Source organism: Cibotium barometz, chromosome 33 (assembly GCF_041138505.1).
Source record: "Cibotium barometz isolate CiBa-2024 chromosome 33, ASM4113850v1, whole genome shotgun sequence".
Classification (NCBI taxonomy): Eukaryota; Viridiplantae; Streptophyta; class Polypodiopsida; order Cyatheales; family Cibotiaceae; genus Cibotium; species Cibotium barometz.
Window position 1 is genome coordinate 6,863,630 of NC_141078.1, and position 19,769 is coordinate 6,883,398.

At 44.8% G+C, this 19,769-nt stretch overlaps 1 protein-coding gene across 3 annotated transcripts in view; it reads left to right on the forward strand.

Annotated features, from left to right (window-relative positions):
- LOC147619241 (uncharacterized) overlaps window positions 1–19,769 on the forward strand; it is a 119,073-nt gene that overhangs the window by 75,753 nt on the left and 23,551 nt on the right. For all 3 annotated transcript variants that reach the window (XM_086772887.1, XM_086772886.1, XM_086772888.1), the window contains exons 14-16: window positions 1,266–1,359; window positions 1,513–1,582; window positions 1,682–1,858. In XM_086772887.1, coding sequence (XP_086629013.1) covers window positions 1,266–1,359; window positions 1,513–1,582; window positions 1,682–1,858 — 341 coding nt within the window. The remainder of the gene's footprint in view (window positions 1–1,265; window positions 1,360–1,512; window positions 1,583–1,681; window positions 1,859–19,769) is intronic.

Genomic DNA, 19,769 nt, shown 5'->3' on the forward strand with positions numbered 1-19,769 from the left:
ATGCTCTGCTCATATTTGTGCAAGGACGGTCCCTTAGTTATAAACGCTACACTGGGAGACCTTTGGTATTGCATTACCTATGCAAGTTCTTTTTTGGAGACAATTGGGAGATCCAACTGGGAGAGACACATCTCCATGTTTTGGTTCCTCAAGCAGTGTAGACTCCTCCCCTCCCAACCTTCCCTCACATTCAAGCTTGAAGCTCCATAGGTTGTAAGTGTTAAAAAAAAGAACCATATTTTATCATACGGCATCCGAAAATTTCATATCGTACCAAAAATTCCCGTACAGTATCGTATCGTACGGTGTCGCATTTTCATACTGTGACAACTATGGCTCTTGCTCAAGTGTGGCTAGACAGGCACACTTCTTCCTCCACGTGAGGTGCCGGAAGATCACTTGTGCGCCTGTTGGTTCTATTAACGTCTGCAAAAGACCAAAGGGTCTATGAGACCAAAAAAAAAAGCATGGTTAGAAAAAAACCACTAGAGTTGAGAGAAGAAACAACCCTATAAGTGCCACTTGTACAATGCGACAATGGTGTGAGAGAGAGAAAGAAAGAAAGAAAGCTGTATTAACATCTACTAGAGGCCGAACTCGACCTATGAGACAAATCAATGTACAACTGTCAATGTCCTCTGGATGTCTAGAAAAAAAAGGACAAAATAAACATGAAATAAACTGTGAAAGTATTGAGCTAGTGAGGGCGGTGATGGATGGAGCACTACTAAAGGCTCAGTATGCAACCTATATGCGTAGGGTATACAATAATGCAATGCAGATCTGTCTAGCTCCAACCAGTACCATAATGGGGGTGTATGATACCAAAATGCTACAATGTATTGATGAACTGACAAATCATGTAAATTAAGCGTGATTATTTAAATAAAAAACCCAACTAGAACTGGGAGAAGAAACAACAGCCTTGTAAGTGCCACTTGTACAATGCTACAATGGTGTTATTAATGTGTATGTAGGACCTGAAGGGTCTATGAGACCATAAAGCTGTTACATGTGATCCATGAAAACCTGCAACATGAGAAGAAGCTTTGGTACATAAGTCATTTATGTGATTGTGTAAATTTTTGACAACTCTGGTTTTTTTTTTTGTTTTTTGTTTTTTGGGGGTGGGGGGGGGGGTGGGGGGTAGTTAAGCTCTTTATTGTTGTTGGAGCTGCATTGCTTGATAGCTTACTCTAACAAGCACCACGCTGACAAAATGATGACAAACTCATACAGAAAGTTTCGTTTTGGTGATTTTTCAGAGGCCCAAAAAATTGTTGGATGGGCAAGAAATATTTGTTTGAATGCAAGTGTGGTGCAGCAAAAAGGAAAGACTCTTTGCCTTACTCGAGAGAGGTAATTCACGGAGTCAAGGTATTAAGTTTCTTGTGAGATGTTTTGGTGAAGGCCTCCTTTTTTCGTGGCATGAAACTACAGGAGAGTGCAAATTTGAACCTTTCTTGCTTTACACATGACATAGCATATGGTGATTTTCTTTTTAATGTACAGTTTGGAACTAGCAGTGTCAAGATTCCGAGCTATAGAGAAAAACACCGGTGATAAATCGAATGATATAAAGGTGTTCACTGTTATCTATGCATTGTTAAATTATTCCTTGCTTTTCTCTTTTGGTTGTTGCTCTTTCCAATCACATGCCACCGGTTTTCATGATTTGTAGGCTTTGGCTGAAAATGAGTATGAAAGTGAACTTGCTTCGTCAGTAGTTCGAGCCAAAGAGATTGGGGTCAGTTTTGATCAAATTGGTGCACTTGAGGATGTGAAAACCACCTTGGAGGAGCTCATTATTCTACCTTTAAAGCGACCAGAGCTCTTCAACAAGGGAAACCTTAGAAAGGTGCACACTTGTTTTTGGGGTTCGTTGTTGCTGCTTTAGAAATAGATGAAAAACACAATACTGTATGTAGGTTTTCTTACTGGGTTGTCATTTTTAATTAGTTCTTAGTGCTCTTTCTGCAATGGGCAGTGTGATTCTTGAAATGATCAGCCTATTGCACATGATGATGTTGAGGACATTCTGAGGGAAGAGAGGACTACCTTACAGAAGATTAGAAAACTTAATTAACAACACAAAAAGCACAAAAGTAAAAGCCACAAAACAACAATCATGCCACACTAGGGGCTGAAGAATCCTGCTAATATTTATGACAGCCGGTCACAACCCTCCAACGCTTCTAAAGACTTCCTAGGCAGCATGGCCTTGCTTCGACCATGCAGGAAAACTTCACAGGTATCCCTACACTTACTCGATACACCACCTCTTCAACCCATCCTGCCTGTTGGGACATCTTTGACCAGCCTTTTAACTGCTAGAACCATAGTTGACCAGCCTGTATGCAGTATGGCCAGCAAAGGGAGATTCTCTGGCTGCAAGAAGAATGGCAGCCGACAGTACTATAGAGTGGGGCACAGGTGGTTGACAGTAGATTTGCCAGTAGAGGGACTGGCCGTGCAATTTTGGGGCTACTGGGAGAAAAAGCTTTAAAGATTTGCTGAACCTTTTCCCTAATGTGGATGTAGAACCCCTTCTTTATTATTAACCCGAGGCTTTGGATGTAGAAGAAAGTACTCTTGCATGGGTTTGCAAGAAAAGCTTGCGGAAAGAGGGGAAAAAAAAAGAGCATCATTTGTAAGCGTGCTATGGACAATTGCTTGACTTGTTTTTGCCTTTATGAAGGGGGACGGGTGAAGTATGAAAGCTTGGGGTATGTGCGCACAGGAGTTAGGGGCAGAACCTTGCGATGCAGAGGGGCAGAGGGAGATGGTCGATAACGTGGACCTTACATGTCTTGCATGCTTTCTACATTTGTAGACATGAATTTTTTAAGGGATGTAGAAAGAATACCAAGACATACCATGAACCCTTGGTGCTATCCGGGTAGCCACTAGCTGGCTAGTTTGGGCAGTCTTGTCAGGAGTTGACAAAACCCAAGACATGGCGTCGAGTGAGGATGTCCTGTGGAGTTGTCCATACTTGAAGTTGTCTAGGCCAAGGGTTCCAGCCAATGGTGTTGACTAAGGGAGCCCATGACATAGAATGGAGTGTGGTGGTATCTTTTATCCTTGACTTTGCATGGATTAGATTGACCCTCAGGTTGACCTAAGGTTCATATCGGTGTTCAGACAGAAATTCGGTTGTTTAAAGGCTATGATATGGAAGGGAAAGTTGGCCATTCCACCTATGATCAAATGCTTTTAATTTTATGTGGGGTGTGATCGATCTGGTGGTATGGAATGCCAAAGTGTATGCTCATGTAGAATCTCTTGAGGCTTTGCGGGTTTCTGATCTAGAATGCTCTATGCTTGGGCATAGTTAATCTATGGTAACTATGAGGGGTAGTGCTAGTTTGCGAGTGAACAAGAAGATAAGGAACTTTCTTGGTTGTTTGAGCATGACATGTTACCCGTAGGGTGATTCCTCACACACGCTCTGGTGACGGCCAAGTGATATTGATACATAGTGATGCATGAGGCCGCCTTAGAATTGTATATGAGAGAGAGATAACTTCTCCGTCTAGGACTAAGTGCCTAAGACGAGGTTGCATATCCAAGATTCAGGATCACTCAGTAGTGGATGTAACTCCACATATGATGCTATACTTGTTTGCTTTTGGAAGAAGGAGAAGGGTATCTACATGAGGACATGTTCATTCGCAATTTGGGGGAGTGAGAAAAACAGACATGATAAGTTAACTCAAGTTACTCATTGAGTAATGGACTTTCCACCTATTCAATGGGGCGTGACCGGGATGGAATTTGTTATAAAGTCGTATGTTGTCTTCAAGTTATTCGAGGACAAGGGACATACGTAGGATTGTTTGAAAGTTGTATGTGATCTTCAGGCATTCAAGCACACAGGATATGCAAAATTTGATGGGAAGTTTTATGCTTGTCCTAAAGTAGACATGAATATATACACATTGGAAGCACATTAGGACTTGTTTGCACATTAAGTGAACAAGTGGCCGACAACTTATGCAAGATGCCATTTCGTATGATTGATGAGTTGTGCTATGGGTTTGTGCTAGGGTTGTTATGCGAAAACACATTGGAAGTACATTAGGACTTCTTTGCACGTTAAGTGAACCGAGTGTTTGCTAACAACTTATGCGAGATGCCATTTGGTATGATTGACAAATTGTGCTATGGGTCTGTTCTAGGGTTGTTAAGGGAGAGCTTGTTGCACTTTGTGATTGGTTGTCCTATTGGGACGCAGCTCTTGGATGAAAGTTGGATTGATAGTAAGCAATTGGATCTTTATAGCAAGTTCTGCAAGAGGAGTCTTACATTGGCTTAGATAAGAGGCAAGAGACTCGAGTAGATGCTATGGATGGGTGTTCGGATATGAAGATTTTCTTATAGAAGCTTGTTCTCCTTATGCATTTGCGAGGACGTGAATTAAATCAAGGGGGGAAGTATGTTACGTCCCAACTGGCCTAAGGTTTGGGTAGGGAACACTTGCAATTAACACGAGGACTAACCAAGGATTAGGTTTAGAGTTAACCCAAAATTAGGGTTAACGCTTAGCCAAGGGTGTGGGGACATGGAGGGTTTACATGTAGGGTAAGGGCAGATCTAGATTGCCCGTGGGATTGGAAATAATAGCACGGGCTAATAGTAATAACTAGGGGCTATTAATGGCTAAAAGCTTATAATAAAGGAGGAAAGCTTTATAAATAAAAGTAGGCCACTTATAGGGAGGTTATTACTATACGTAACTTGGGGTCACATATTAGACACGAGATCAAGGAGTCATGCGGTAACTTGGGGCTACTCTAGAACGTGCAAGATCTCGTGGCCATGGAGCTGTTAGTAGGTGGCTATGGCTTGGTGGTATGGGATGCCAGGTTGGGGTCATCGATGACTGGCTAGCTTGCAGCAATCTGACCTCAGGCTCGGGGGTTGTTCGAGGTACCGAACCTACAGTTGGGTGGTGAATTGCTAGCCACAATCTATCGTGGCAGTCACTTGACGTGTTCGACGTTCAAGTCTATTGAAACCTTGCTATGATTTCTCAGGTACGTCCTCTACCTCGCTCCACAGTGGTTCTATGTGTGATAATGTCTGATAGTCCTTCGGCTTTGGTCCTATGTGGACCTTACACTTTCGACGTTGATTGAATGGGACAATGTATAGACACTATCTACCTGTTGCTTCTTCTGTGTAGGGTCCTTGAGAGATATTGTGTTTCACTTTCTAAGAGGTTGGGCTTCCACAAACCTACTCATTTAAATACCTCTATATAAGAGTTTGTTGTCCATCTCTTTTGCAATCTCAAGAAATTCCGCTTCCAAAGTGCTATCCATTTTCAAGCCCATTTAACTACCTCCTTCAAGGCTCTTTTTGGGTGATTTTTAGACTTCAAGATGTAGAAGATTAAGAACCACCACAATAGGTCGCTTGTATTGCAAGCATAGTTATGGGGACACGAGGCAGAAATGACAATTTTCAGGGGGTTGAAACAAGGAAACAGAACATGAGGAAGGGGGAGGGAAAGAAGAGGGAGATACAAAAAAAAAAGAAAGAGAGCCTCTCCGTCTAACTCTCTTTCTCTAATTGAGCCTCTCTGTCTTAACTCTCTCTAAGCTAAACTGTCTCTATAACACTATAACTCTCACTTTGTCTCTCTTTAACCCTCTCTAACTTCCCACAGACATCGACATATGATCAGGGACATTCGGGCACGACACCAGAGGCGACTACTACAGGAGAGAGGACAATCGAGACCCATTGAACTGGCGGCCATCTTGCATATCATTACAACTGGCGCTGACATGTATGACATATTTATTACACCCCCCCCTCACCACAGGATGGAGCTCACTAGGAGCATGCCTGCATTGAGCATCGTTGTATCACCCTGGCATATAGTTGTGCATTTACCCCAGTAGTGCTCCATCCTTATATATGTACATACATCCTGACATCACAGTAGCAGTTTTCTTCCAGTTGTTGTATTGTGCACTGAGCACCATCTGATACTCAGAGATACCACATACATTGTACATGGTTCATCATACCCGGACCACAGGCTAGTGTAGGAGCTCGGTCGAGAGGTGTGACACTCGACAGAGCCACTGAGTTATGCAAAGCTTAACGCCCCAGACCCCATGGCCCTCGCCTACGGCCACGCCACCAGAGGAGGATCCGGGCCATTATCGCAGGACCACCTCGTGCCAGCTCAGTTTTACCACCTTGAGCACCATGTTACAGCGGCCCATGAGGAATGTATTAGGGTGATATGAGAGCTCTTTGCTCATGTACCTAGATCAGATTTTATAGTTCTAGATTTTTGTTATCTTTCTTTATTAGCATTTTGTGCCCAGGATGATGTACCTCATGGATATGATGTAACCTTTTGGTCTCATAGGTCATTTTGGCCTTTTGAAGACATTGATACAACTCTCTCTCTCTCTCTCTCAAACACCCCCTGACCTCTAGAGCCCGGTTGAGAGAAGTGACATTAGATAGAGCCACCAAGCTATGTAGAGCCCGATGCCCCCGACATAGTGGCCCCCCGCCCACGCTCACGTCACCTCAGGAGGATCATAGCCATCATTTCCCACCATCGTAGGATTGTCTCCCAACGGCTCCGACTGGACACCTCATAGAGAGCCACCACAGATTTCTTTGTGGTACACACGAATCCACTGCCCACAATAGTTCCTCTACTACGACATCTAGCCCACCACCTATACCCATGCTCTAGCCCCACGCCCTAGAGTTGTTCTCAGCAAGAGAACTCAATCCATTCTACGAACCAGACATCCCCGACCCAGAGCATTAGGACCCTCCACCATACAGAGATAGATTCGTGAGGTTCTCCGTCGACAAGACACACTCCCATCATAGAGGCCTAACATGCACTGCACCGTGAGATCGGTTCTGTCCGAGGTGGGTATCGTCATTAGCTGATCACAGTATATCTCACTCTACATAGGATCATCTATTGATCACATGTACTGTTAGATGTTTTCATTTTACTTTTTCTTTCAGTTTTCCATGGCTCAATATATCCATGGTACCATTGTATTACTTTTGGTCTCATAGGCCCTTGGGGTCTTTCTTAGACGTTAATATAACTTTCTCTCTCACTCTTCGCCCGCTTCTCTTTGTTCTCTTCTCTCTGTTCGCTTCTCTCTGTTCGCCCACTTCTCTTTGTTTGCTTCTCTCTCTTCGCTTCGCTTCTCTCACTGCCCCCCTCAAGCTCTTCGCTTCTCTCTGTTTGCCCGCTTCTCTCTGTTCGCTTCTCTCTGTTCGCTTCGCTTCTCTCACTGTGCCCCCACAAGCTCTTCTCTTCTCTCTGCTCGCCCCAAAAGGACTTGGCCATCTCTCTCTCTCTCTCTGCTCTTGGAGATCCAGAGAGTCCATCGTCAGGAGCAGACGCCCGACTGGCAGGGAGTCCACACAGAAATAGATTACTGACTTCTTTAGAGGGACTACCCGGGAGGACACACAGCCGACAGCCCAGCAGCGAGCACCCCGTGGGACTCTAGTTGAGAGAGCTATCGAGTTGGGCAGATCTAGACGCCCGAGGGTTCGCGGATCCTCACATCGGAGACGGTGCCTACACCGGAGGATTCAGAGCATCATTGCGAGGCATCCGGCTCGCCCGACCAAGCATCTCAGTGTGGTAGATATCCAGGCCATCCGGCAGAGACCCATTCTAGAGCTCCTAGGATGATCACGACTCCAGCCATATACTGTTGTACTCATTGTCACTTTTGTACTCCCCTGTATTCATGTATTCATGTATCCATGTACTCATGTACCCGATTTTGACTAGTAGCATTAGCTTCCCACTCTCCCTAGTTGCTGATATTGTGCTTATAGCAGACTCACCAGAGGGTATGCAGAGGCACTTGGATACTTTACATGCTTATGCATAGGATAGTGGGCTCTCAGTTAACCTTGGTAAGACCAAGGTTATGGTGTTTAACACTACAGCTCAGTGGGTCTGGAGATCAGCGCCTATTTTCACATATGGGCACGAGACAGTGGAGTATGTTGACTCATACACATCTTGGAGTGGTGTTCACTGGGCCCACATTTTCCATGAGGGGGGCAGCAGAGGCCAGATTGACTAGAGGATATGCAGCACTAGGAGGTCTAGAGAGGATGTGCTCACAGGTATAGTTTCAGGAGCCACGCACTAAGCTGTGGCTTTTTGACACGCTGGTCACATTGGCTATGCTATATGGAGTATAGATCTGGGGGCCTAGCCTAGATCGTCACAGTCGATCAGGACGCACATACGATGGATGGAGATCGATGGAGAGACCACTTGTGTCCATGATCTCTAGGATGATTCGGGCTAAGGCCTCGGTACCCCATGATATTATCAGAGCCGAGATGGGAGCGCCACCGATCGTAGTCGAGGCTCTTGCGAGATCAGTGTCCTTCATTCATAGCACCTGGGAGCTTCCCCGACACCGGTATGCATGACTTGCTTTAGAGTCCTCTCATCAGCTAGCCATGGAGGGAGACACTTCATGTTGGTATGCGCAGATAGCATCCTGGTTTGAGCTTCATGGGTTCAGTTTAGACAGACTTCCACCCTTCCAGTACTCTCTGGAGGCACCCTCTCTCACCTTGACACATTTCTGAGATTAGTAGAGTCATCAGACAGGACCTCATTCTGTTGGACACTAGGAGTTGGGGACGAAGATGGCTTTCTATAGAGACCATCTTCTCCGCACCACTGAGGATGGTAGAATGGCTCGAATGCATTTTGGATCTTTGGACCCCTTGAAACGGTCCAAAAACCCAGAGTTTCGGAAGTTTCCCTCAGCTATGATTGCAAGGGTTTTTTAAAAGTTATTCATAACTTTCAATGTCCATGCATAGCATAGTCACAAGAAACGTTTCAAGGTTTCAAAGGTTTTTTCCGAAAGGTTTTGTCCGCCGCTAAAAAATCTGCAGGTTTCGAAAAATTACACACACACACACACACACACACACATGTATATGTATGTGCACACACACACACACGTGTTTGTGTGTGTGTGTGTGTGTGTGTGTGTGTAGATATTATTTATATATATAATAGCAATCAACTTATGCGTTTACACAAGACTCACTATTATGCATGACTTGACGACACACACACACACACACACACACACACACATGTATATGTATGTGCACACACACACACACGTGTTTGTGTGTGTGTGTGTGTGTGTGTGTGTAGATATTATTTATATATATAATAGCAATCAACTTATGCGTTTACACAAGACTCACTATTATGCATGACTTGACGACAGTGAAGAGCTCCTTGCATAGCTAGAAACACAGGTTTCTTATCTCACAAAGCATTGTATTCAATTTCCTATGCCCATTGTGTTGTCCACATGCACATCTCCATCTGGACTTGCTAAATGAGACACACCAAATCCAATTTAGGAGTAGCAAAATTCTTGACTGTTCACCAAAAAAACAAGCGTATAGAGGAAATTTAGTAGAAACCATACATTATGGACAAATTTAACGGAAGTTAGGATTTTAAGGCAAATTCAAAATGTAAATTATACATTCAGCCATAGTTCATATCATTGGCATACGATTGGTGAAGCAAATAATATATAAACAGGAGAATGATACGGGGGTTGCATACCTGAGGTTTTTTTTAAATACAAAATTTTGGGCTTTGACGTGTGTACTTGCTTGCGCTGACCTCAAGGTCTTCTCTGCTTTTGCACTTGCGCCCACTTATGAGCCTTTGCATCTGTCAGCCAAGTACGCTTGTCAACGAGTCTTCACTTGTATAGTATGTACACCCGTTGCTTGTACAGCTTGGGCGGCGGGGCGTATGCAACTGGGCCATGGCCCATTGAAGCTGTAGAGCCATTGCCGTAGGGCCCAATGCCTAGGCCAAGTCTCCAAGGCCCAATGTGCAAGCCCCTAGGGCCTAAACCCAATTCAAAAATTGGGAATTTTTTAAAATTTGCAGAATTGGAGCTTTTAAAAAATGTACAAAAAATTGAGGTTTTTAAAAATTTTCAGAAATTGGTGCTTTTACAAATTTATAGAAATTAAGGCTTTTACAAAATTTAAAAAATTGGGGCTTCTAAGTGGACATTGGACATCGGAAATTGGGCCTTTCTTATTTTTTGTAAAATTGGGACTTTTAGTGTAGTATTTCCATTGATTTTGGTCGACAATTGGGGCTTTATAGGAAGGGGATTTTAGAGTCGAGACTCTAAATTCAAGATGGGGAGACCCAAAGTCCTAGAATGGGACCACATGATTATTGTGAGACGCGCAGGCAAGGGTATGTTTACATGTAGGTGAAAATATTGTGGGCATGAGTGGAACGGTGGCCCTTTGCGCATAAGGGCCCATATTTTATGCATTATTGGCCATGGTGTGGGCAAATATACTAGTGCCCCGAAAATGCGAAAGATGTATGCAGAGGATTGCATGTGGGCTTGCCACCAGTATCTGTAAGAAAGGGACCGTGCCGCCATCCTAAGGAAGGCCTTGTGACATTTCTTCATGCGATTTGAGCTGCCCTAAAGCTGCCCCCATTGATCTCTTAGGGTATGAATGATATCGAACTAGATGCTCCAAATGGAGTCTGCAGGCAGGGTGAGGGTGCCTTCGATGGCTTTGCTATGCAACGAGCTCTCCATATATGCCATGGAGCTATACTATTGCAAATTTCCTATCGCTCGCTAGAACCTAGGATCCAATTACCAGTAGGCGGAGGGAGAACTAGCACAGTGGAAATACAAAGGTGAGAGACCTCAAGGCCCCCACCTTCCTCCTCATACGGCATGATGATAGCAACCTAAATGGCCCAAGCAACAGTGCCCCACGTAACAATATGAGCGGGAGCCTAATCCATAGAGAAAATGAATAGGAACCTTTGCCAGAACTGCGTGGCCTCTGGGCAATCCCAAAGACAATGATGTTGAGACTCCTTGGGATGGCTACACTTCTGACATAATGTTGGTCTGCCCCCAATGGCCAACCAAGTGCCAACGGCTAAGCTCTGTGTGCGAGCCGCCACAAGAAAAGGTTGATCTTCTACGGTCGAAGGCTGTCCCACAACCGCTGCCAAAAATCTGCGAGAAAATGCGTTGGGAGGCCCTGGGATTGCCAATGTGTTGGTGCTCTACTGGAGTGCCATCCACCTCTGACATCTGAATCTTGCAGTCCAGCCGTGCAATGTAGGCAAAGAAGGGGGTATCTGGTGACTCCTCTCAATCCTGTGGATCCTGCCATGCCCACTCTTTCAGGTCCCACTGGAGACTCGTAATAGGTCGGTCCTCCCACATCCATAGCAGCCATAGTGTCTCTCTGGCCGCCTTGGCCAATGGAGGGTTGATGTGCCACTCATGTGCGTGAAAACCAATCATCCTCACCCTGTAGAAGGTGCATCCTCGGAGGTCCTCTAAGGGGGTCTCTGATATCTCTAGTCTGCCACGAAGCCCAATAGAGAAGATGAGTAAAGCAAAGTGCTTGTCCGCGCCATGAACTATTAGGGCTATACCATACTTGGTGAACACTCCCAGGTAGTGCGGAGGAGAAGGATCCAGTATCGGGGCTAGCCACTCTAGAGGGATGGAAGAGTCTTTGTAAAGACTTAAGTCAGTCTCTGCCCCATATCCCATTAAGGCCCCTCTTCTGAGCCTTTGGGGGTAGCTGTTTGAATGCAAGCCAATCTCGAAGTGACCTAGCTTGGCCCATACGTAAGGCTCCCCATGATACGTGTGGGGGTAGCTGTTTGAATGCAAGCCAATCTCGAAGTGACCTAGCTTGGCCCATACGTAAGGCTCCCCATGATACGTGTGGAGCATATGACCACTAAAGGGTTGCCAAAGCTGCTCCTCGGAGGCTACTAGTGCTAAATACTATAGGGCGTACTTGAGATGATCCTACGCACGCAAGAGATTGGCTGCAAATCTGTCCTCAAATGCTGGGCTAAAACCATGTGCCCGCATCTCTTTGAATATCCATCTGGTGCTCTCAGGCCAAGCCCCCCCCCCCCTAGGGTTCGAGTGCGGGCGGAGATCCTAGCTAGGAGGAAGTCCTTCCAAGGCTCACCGCCCCGAATAAGACCTGTAACAATCAACTTGCCTAACTCGGCACGGCTCTGAATGGAGGGGTCGATGATGTCGAGGCTCCCTCTGCGTCGCGCGGTTGAATGATAACTCTCCAGGCCAGGTCTCCCAACACTGCCAGCCCACAGCCAGGTCTCCCATCATTGCGAGCCCACAGGAAGTTTCGGATCAAATGCTGCACCTGACCAATACATGCCCGGAAGAAAGATCAACTTGATGAAATGTACCACATGGTGGCAAGAACGTGGTTCGCCACGACTACCCGGCCAGCTAGGGAAAGCCTGGACGAACTCGAGTATAATAGCTTCTTCTGAATGCTCAAAAGAAGGGGGGGCGAGCTACTTCTCGGGGGTGATGTCTATGCGAACCTAGCATCCAAGATAGCGCACTGGACTATCTGATCTCAAATCTATCACCACTCTGCTTGGGAATCAAGTGGATGAAGCCCTTCGACAAGCTCTCCGGCATGGCCATCAATCATGTGGACTCGAGTGGTGGGTTGCTTCTTTTTCTCCGGGCAATTGATTGCAATGTGTCCTCGTTGTCCACAATTATAGAACCTCATGATTTTAGGTACGGAAACTTCCTTTGGCTTCACATGTTCACTCGTTGTTGTTGGCACCTTGTTTGTCATTGTTCAAAGCCGTGCCTCTATTCACATTGGCATTCTTGTCAAACTTACGATAAGGAACAAACTTTTTAAATTTGTTAGTATGAGACTGATGTAGTGGTTTGTTCTCCCTTGGGACTCCATTCTTTCGCTCACAATGGTGGGCTAAAGAGATAGCCGTGGATAGAGAGAGTGGTTGAAACATGTTGATCTCCGTCCTAAGTGTAGGCTTCAATCTGGCAATGAATTTCCGCGTTTGGTCCTTCGGTCGCACTCTCCCAATGGCTTGAAGTTAGATAAGTGTTTGCCAAAATTGGTTATCAAGTTGGCGTAGCATATCCCATTGTTGACGCGTCATGGCTTTGTATTGAGGTGGAAGAAAATTTTACTTGATGAGCTTTTGAAATTCCTTCCAAGTCCTTGGTCTATCCCGTCCTTGCTTAATGGCGTTCCACCATAGAGATGCGCTTTCAAGCAAATGGTTGGCAGCACATTTAACTTTGTCCTTCTCTGAAAACTCTTCCCTAGAAAAGTAGTCATCAAGTTGACTAAGCCATGAAAATACAATCTTTGGTTCCTTCTTACCATCAAAATTTAGAAAAGTGACTGCTTTTCGACTAATCTTCTTGCCTTTTCGTTCTTCTCGATCTCGAAAAGTCTCCTAGATGGTACGACGGATGTCCAGTTGAGGCTCAACACTTCGTTCACGTTTCTTGCTGTTGACTGTTTGCTCTAATTCCATTCTTTTAGATCTTTCTTGGTTGAGTTGAGCTTGAATAGATTGAATTTTCTCCATGATTGTTGGGGGTTGTGGATTTGCCATGGTGTATGAATAAGAAGAAGAAGAAGAATGAAATGCACAAATTGATAATATTTACGATAAGCAAATGGAAAAGTAATACTTATTGCCTTGTTTAAAATTTGAACCAAGTCCGAATCTTATTGGAATTTGATGTAGAGATGAATCCGTTACCAAATGGTAGCCGATCCGTGAAGTAATGCCAAAGCTAGGACCACACATAGTAAAGTACAAACTCTAAATTTTTGTGTGAAAGCTCTGAATTTTCTGAGAAAAATGTGGGGAAAGACCACACGTCAAACGCCATTTGATTCGGAGGTGATTTAACTACTTTTTGGTAAATTACGGACTTCGAGAAGTCCTTTTTTTAACCAAATTTGAAAATCCCGCAATTTTGAGATGCTGTAATTTTTTGAGTAAAACGGGTATGAAAAATTGAGAATATTTTTAGTTTGAAGCTGGGCCAAAGATTAATTTATCATTTGATTTCAATGGTGAGTGTGTCTGTCTTAAAGGATTAAGAGAATCTAGTGGATGTGCTCTCCTTAGCCACACCCGGGCTAAGCGAGTCATGAGGAAAAAAGAGAAGACTTATTTAGTCTTGGTTAACGTGCTTACTGCTTCTAAACCACCTCCTAAGGACTCATCGCACGAACAATTCATTTCACAATTTTCGGATTGTTTCATGAATGAGCTACCACCAAGTTTACCTAATTCAAGACCAGAAGACCATAGGATAGACATTATTCCTGGTAGCATCCCACCTTGTAGAGCTCCTTATAGGGTAAACTTTTTAGAGCAAAAAGAGATCCAGAATCAGATATAGAGGACTTACTCGATGAGTTTCTATCAAGTAATGCCACCATAACCTCTCGGTAATATGCCACCATAGCCTTTGCCAACTCCTCAGTTGTGAAGGGGTCAAGAGAAAGGTCCTAAGAGAGGGGGGGACCACCTCTCTCGTGTGTCGCCACGCACGCTCACGCGCATCTATCACTTGTGCGGAAATGGGGACATCGTTGAGAAGAGTGTTGAAGAAATCTGTGGCGATGGCTCTCGTATGTGCGGGTCTGTAACAATGGATCAATCTAGGCCTCGCAACCTACGGATACCCTCTCTCCGTTTAGGTGGGCCAGTGGCCCAGCACTCTCAAAGAAATCTGCAGTGAGCCTATCTCCTGCCTGCGTCCAAAATGAGGCTCTGGTGTGGTATCTGTACTCAACCCATCGTGCCTCAATGGATCTAAACTCCGAATGGGCGGCATCTAGCTGACTCTCAATCCACAGGCTATCTCGTGCACTCTCCTAAAGCCGTTGTAGAGAGGCAAGACCCATGTTAATACTCCTCTTCTGATTTGGGAAGCCTGCTATAAAAGACTGCTAATCTCCCCAAGGCCTGCACCCAGGGCTCCTATAGCTCCACCACACCCACAAGCCCTCTGGTCAACATAGAACCGATCACGTCTGGATAGGTTAGGGCTAGATTTCCTCGTGTCTGACGTGAAGAAACACAGACTCTCGGGAGTACAGCCAAACTCTAGAAGATGCCAAGGGTCCTATCTCCTGAGGGCCAAGATCGACTCCTCCCATTCCGAGTACTCTGCACCTGATATATTGGCCATGCCACCTCTGAGTCTCTCATCGGCCGACTCCAGGATAAAAAAAGATTGCATGTGGGCTTGTTGCCCAAAAATGATATTGATGCTCAAGTAGTAGATGTGGGAGAAGCAAATGACTCTTGCAATGTGAGTTAAGGTGCAGGACATGCAAGAAAGAGATAGAAAGTCGCTAAAAGCAAACAAATGCAAGGCAATATGGCAAATTCATGGCACTTACAGGCAAGGAAAAATGCCACAATGGCCACAAGGAGATTCTTTTATGCAGAGGATATCCCGCTCTATAAGATCAAGAGTCCCTACTTGCTTGACATGGTAAGAGCCATTGGGGAAGTGGAGTGGGTATGAGAAGATGGAGGTGACTTTGGAGATGATCTCAATAAAGAGAGAGATGATGAAAGGTTAATTGCCTTGCAAGAAATTCAAGAGCCTGAGGAGGATGAGGGATTGGGAGGCAAAAATGCAGAAGTGGGAGTTGCCACCACTGCAGAGCAAGGTGATGATGAGACAGATGACGATGAGGATGCTTCATCTCCTTCTCATGTGGAGGAAGAAGATGATGATGAGGAAGCAGAATGATGACAAAGGAGTCGTGGCATGATGCATGTTTAGTCATTGGATTTGCTTCTTGAGGTTTGAGCCTTTCAATCTTTGAAGTTTGAAGTTGTGTTGTGAATTTTGTCTTTTGGTTTATGATGTGCAATTTGTGTAATCATCTATGTGAACTTTGAAGTTCAATGAATGTCCCTCTCTTGTGTTTCAAGTATTAACTTTCAAAGTTTCAAGGCTTCCATCATCAAAGTTTAGGGCCAACCTCCAGGGCCAGCCACCAAGGGCCCAAGCTTCTACTTTCAAGTTTCAGGTTTTCAGCCTTAACGTATCTACAGAATCCATACTACTATTTAGTGTCAATTTTGAAATTGTCCAAGACGCTAGTGTGAATGGCTAAGTGTAAGTCCCAACTCCCACAGGCATATGTGGCCCGAAATTTAAGGCCATATATGACTCCACCAGGGGTTGAATCATACCTATCATAGTATCATTCTCCCTGAAGAATGGCAGTATGAAACGTATGATATGAACCATGCATTCAGCAAGAAGAGGGCTGAATATTGTAGATCTGGATATAGAATGCAGGGCATTGCTTTGCAAGCTAGTGGTTAGAGGATTCCTTCTAGGCATTGAGCTTTGGAAGAATTTTTTATTTTCTACATTTTCGGCTGTACACGTGGTGGTGGAGATTGGATGCTCAGCTCACATTTCATCTTTACTGAGGCAGTGTATAGGCCACGTTCCTCTCCGCTTATAGTTGCCATCATCAAAGCCTAGAGTAGCATGAGACCTTTTTTTGAGACAGAGGCTTCCTAGATTAGAAGATGAGGTTGATTGTCAGCCCATTATGTGGAATGGCCTCATTAGAGATGAGGTTGGACGACCTTTGTGTGCATCTGGATATATGTAGTGCATCGATAGTTATTGGTTAGAAAACTTCTAAAGTCTCCCTATGGATCGGGGACTTCCATCTACCCAACACCTTAGAGGGAGCCTTAAGACAGATCGATCAAATTGATGCAGCTATACCTCATGAGTGGATTACTGGCACATTTCACGATTAACATCATCCTAGGTGGCTGGGGGTTTTTTCTAGGACAAGAGTGCCATTACAGGTGTTAGCCTTGCTGGATTTGGATGTGGAGAGAAATCGTATTTTTGATTCTATCTAGATAGGATGGAGGCTGACATGCAGGATATTATTTTTGGCACTGCCTCTTCTTCCAAAGAGGGCAGTTAGCTGCTCAGGAAAGCAGTGGCATGTTGACCCTCCGTCTGAAATTGTGACCCATGGGTTATGGTGCTTATGGTTGTGTGGTGGAACCGTGGAGTGGAGTGGATTGATGCAACCAATCCTAGTCCACCTGTGCATGGCCTAGACAGAGCTGTCCACATGTGCGCTTGTCATGGCTGCACTGCACCGGCTTAATGGCCTGATCAGCCCTCTGCACAGGCCTGCCCTAATCTGTCCAGCCTAATGCGATCCAAGGATAACCCCCTTCTAGCTGCTGTTATACCCTCCTCTCTGTGGCCCGCACATCAGCACCTCTTAGGTGACCATCCATGGCCACCTTTTGCAGTAAGGAATCAGGCTATGGATCCCAAGATGTATAGCTTCCATAGGGTTTACAGCCAACCACCCAAAGAGCTTCACCGTTGTGCACCTAGCAGTACAGGCCATGAGGGTTTTGGCCTCTGATTTTCAGCCCCAACAGCATGCATAAGCCTTGCGTTTTCTCTTGCCCTATGGACATTCATGCTCAGGGCTCTTATTCTCCATGCTTTTCTCACACATTCATGCAGAGAAAGCATGGCTTTCTGCCAAATTTTGCCCGCATGAGGGTACTATCTTGTACATCCTCCATGCATCCGGCTCTAGCACTCCTGAGATCCATGCTCTGATACTTTGTAGACCAAGCCCAAGGATCAACTGACCCTAGAATCGAAACCCTAACGAGGTTACATAGACCCGACATCGTATGCATTGCATGACCGCGATAGATTGTGGCTAGCGACTCACCACCCAACCGTAGAGTCCTCCAAACTCACCCCCGAGCTTGAAGTATGATTGCCGCAAGTATTCTTGGTACCGATGGCCTCAACCTAGCATCCCATAGCACTAGGCCGAACCACCCACCTTGCAGCTCCATGGCCATGAGGTCTTGCATGTCTCTAGTAGCCCTCCTGTCTACAGTGTAAATGCCTCAATAACTTATGAGTGTCACCAAGGTCACTTATATAGCAATAACTTGGCTATTATTGGCCCTTGCTTTATTTATAAGAGTATCGGCTTTAATAATGAGCTTTTAGCTATTATTAGCCCTAGGCTATTACTTATAAGCTCTTAGCTAGTCTAGACCTCATCTTGCTAGCGCCCTTAGCCCACGTGTGAACATCCGAGGTCCCCATGTCCCAGCTAAGCTCTAACCCTAACTTGGGTTACTCCACCGACCCTAGCCCTAACCTTATGCTAGCGGGGACATAACATTTTGGTGGGGGTCTTTTGCACGGATCTTTGCCGCTGTGTTCCTCCGTGGACTGTGCTGGCTGCCTCCTTTGTTTGATGTGCTCCTTGAGCCTTGTGCTCCCTCCTTGTGATACCCTGGTTGGTTGGCTCTAACTTCAACACACCTTTTGATTGAATACGTCCAACGAATTCTCTTTCCCGGTTCGCCCTCCTAACCAAAAAAGCATGTCTCCCTTGACAAATCCAATTACCTTCACCCATGCCTTATGTGAAGACAGCGAAGTGAAGTCCAAAAAGGGATAATCAAACACTTGGCCTCCATGTACTCCGTACTTCACACTAGGGGCCGTATATGGGCTCTCCCCCCTTCTTATTTCTTCTTTAGGAAGCTTTGCAGGTACTTAGTGAACTTGTCACTTAGAGTCCTAGATGTCCATATAATCAATATAATAACAAGTGTAGAAAATAGGTGGAAGTCGACGACGAACACCGTGTTCGTAACTTTGCTTCTCCTTAACTACCACGTGTATTGCCTCCACTCTCCCGTACTATGAGGAGAACTTTGTAACCTCACTTTCCTGTAGTCATGAGCATTGTAGATCTTAGTTACCTTGCTTTTTCTGAAGCCACAAACAGTACCTTGAGCTCTCAATCAGAGGTACTCAACAAGGGTCTTCAATGTTGATAAATTTGGCCCAAAATCACCCAAGTGCAATGAGCTTGGCCCACATCTTCCACAGTCGACATTTCAAGCCATAAAGGCGACATCAGTTTTTTGTACGCTTTTTGTTGTTGCTGCTTCTGTACAACCCACACATCTATTTTTGTTTCTGTAGTGGTCCATAGAGTCCGTACTGATGACATCAATAGTTCATAGAGGTCTTTGCTATCAGTCGTAATGGTATGCTCGTTGTTAATTCAACTATGGCTGCTGCTGTTGTTGCTAGACAAGTGCTCCTCATGTTAGGATCAATGCATGTGGGCTAGGATCCTTGGAATTTAGTGCTCAACCAAACGATGAGGCCCTTCAACGATTTGCTTCTATAAGTACCTCCACTTTTCTTTTCAGTGTAAAATTAGTTAGTGTGCTTTTTGCTTTTAATAATAAGCTACAGTAGGGTTAGGAGTAATGATCCCCCCCCAAGCAAAACGGCAAAACCCATAAGCCAATTTGTGAGTGGATATAGTAACAAATTCAGTTGGCCAAACACATCTTTGGAATTTTCGAGATTTGTAGAGACAATCGACTACATGCAAATAAATCTATGCAATGTCCATGCCCAAAAATGATACACGAATATCATAGAAATCAAACTGAATCTTGAATGTTACATTATTCAAGGCACATTGCACAAGGACTGAGGAATAATAAAGTGAACTACCGAGTCTAATGAGGCATTTTTCCAAGAGTTCATTGACGTAGGCCGTAATCTCCTGGATTTGTGAGGAGGAGAGCTTCTAGGAATTAAATCCATATGATGATCCTGTAGTTTCTCTAAGTGGTTGCTTCTAGTTGGATTATTGGGCATTTGTGCTGTCTTATCCTGCCATGATTCTTATAGTTATATGTGCTGATTCTGCACATGCTTCTTTTCTTTGTGACATCTTAGTATTTCATGGGTTTTGAATGTTAT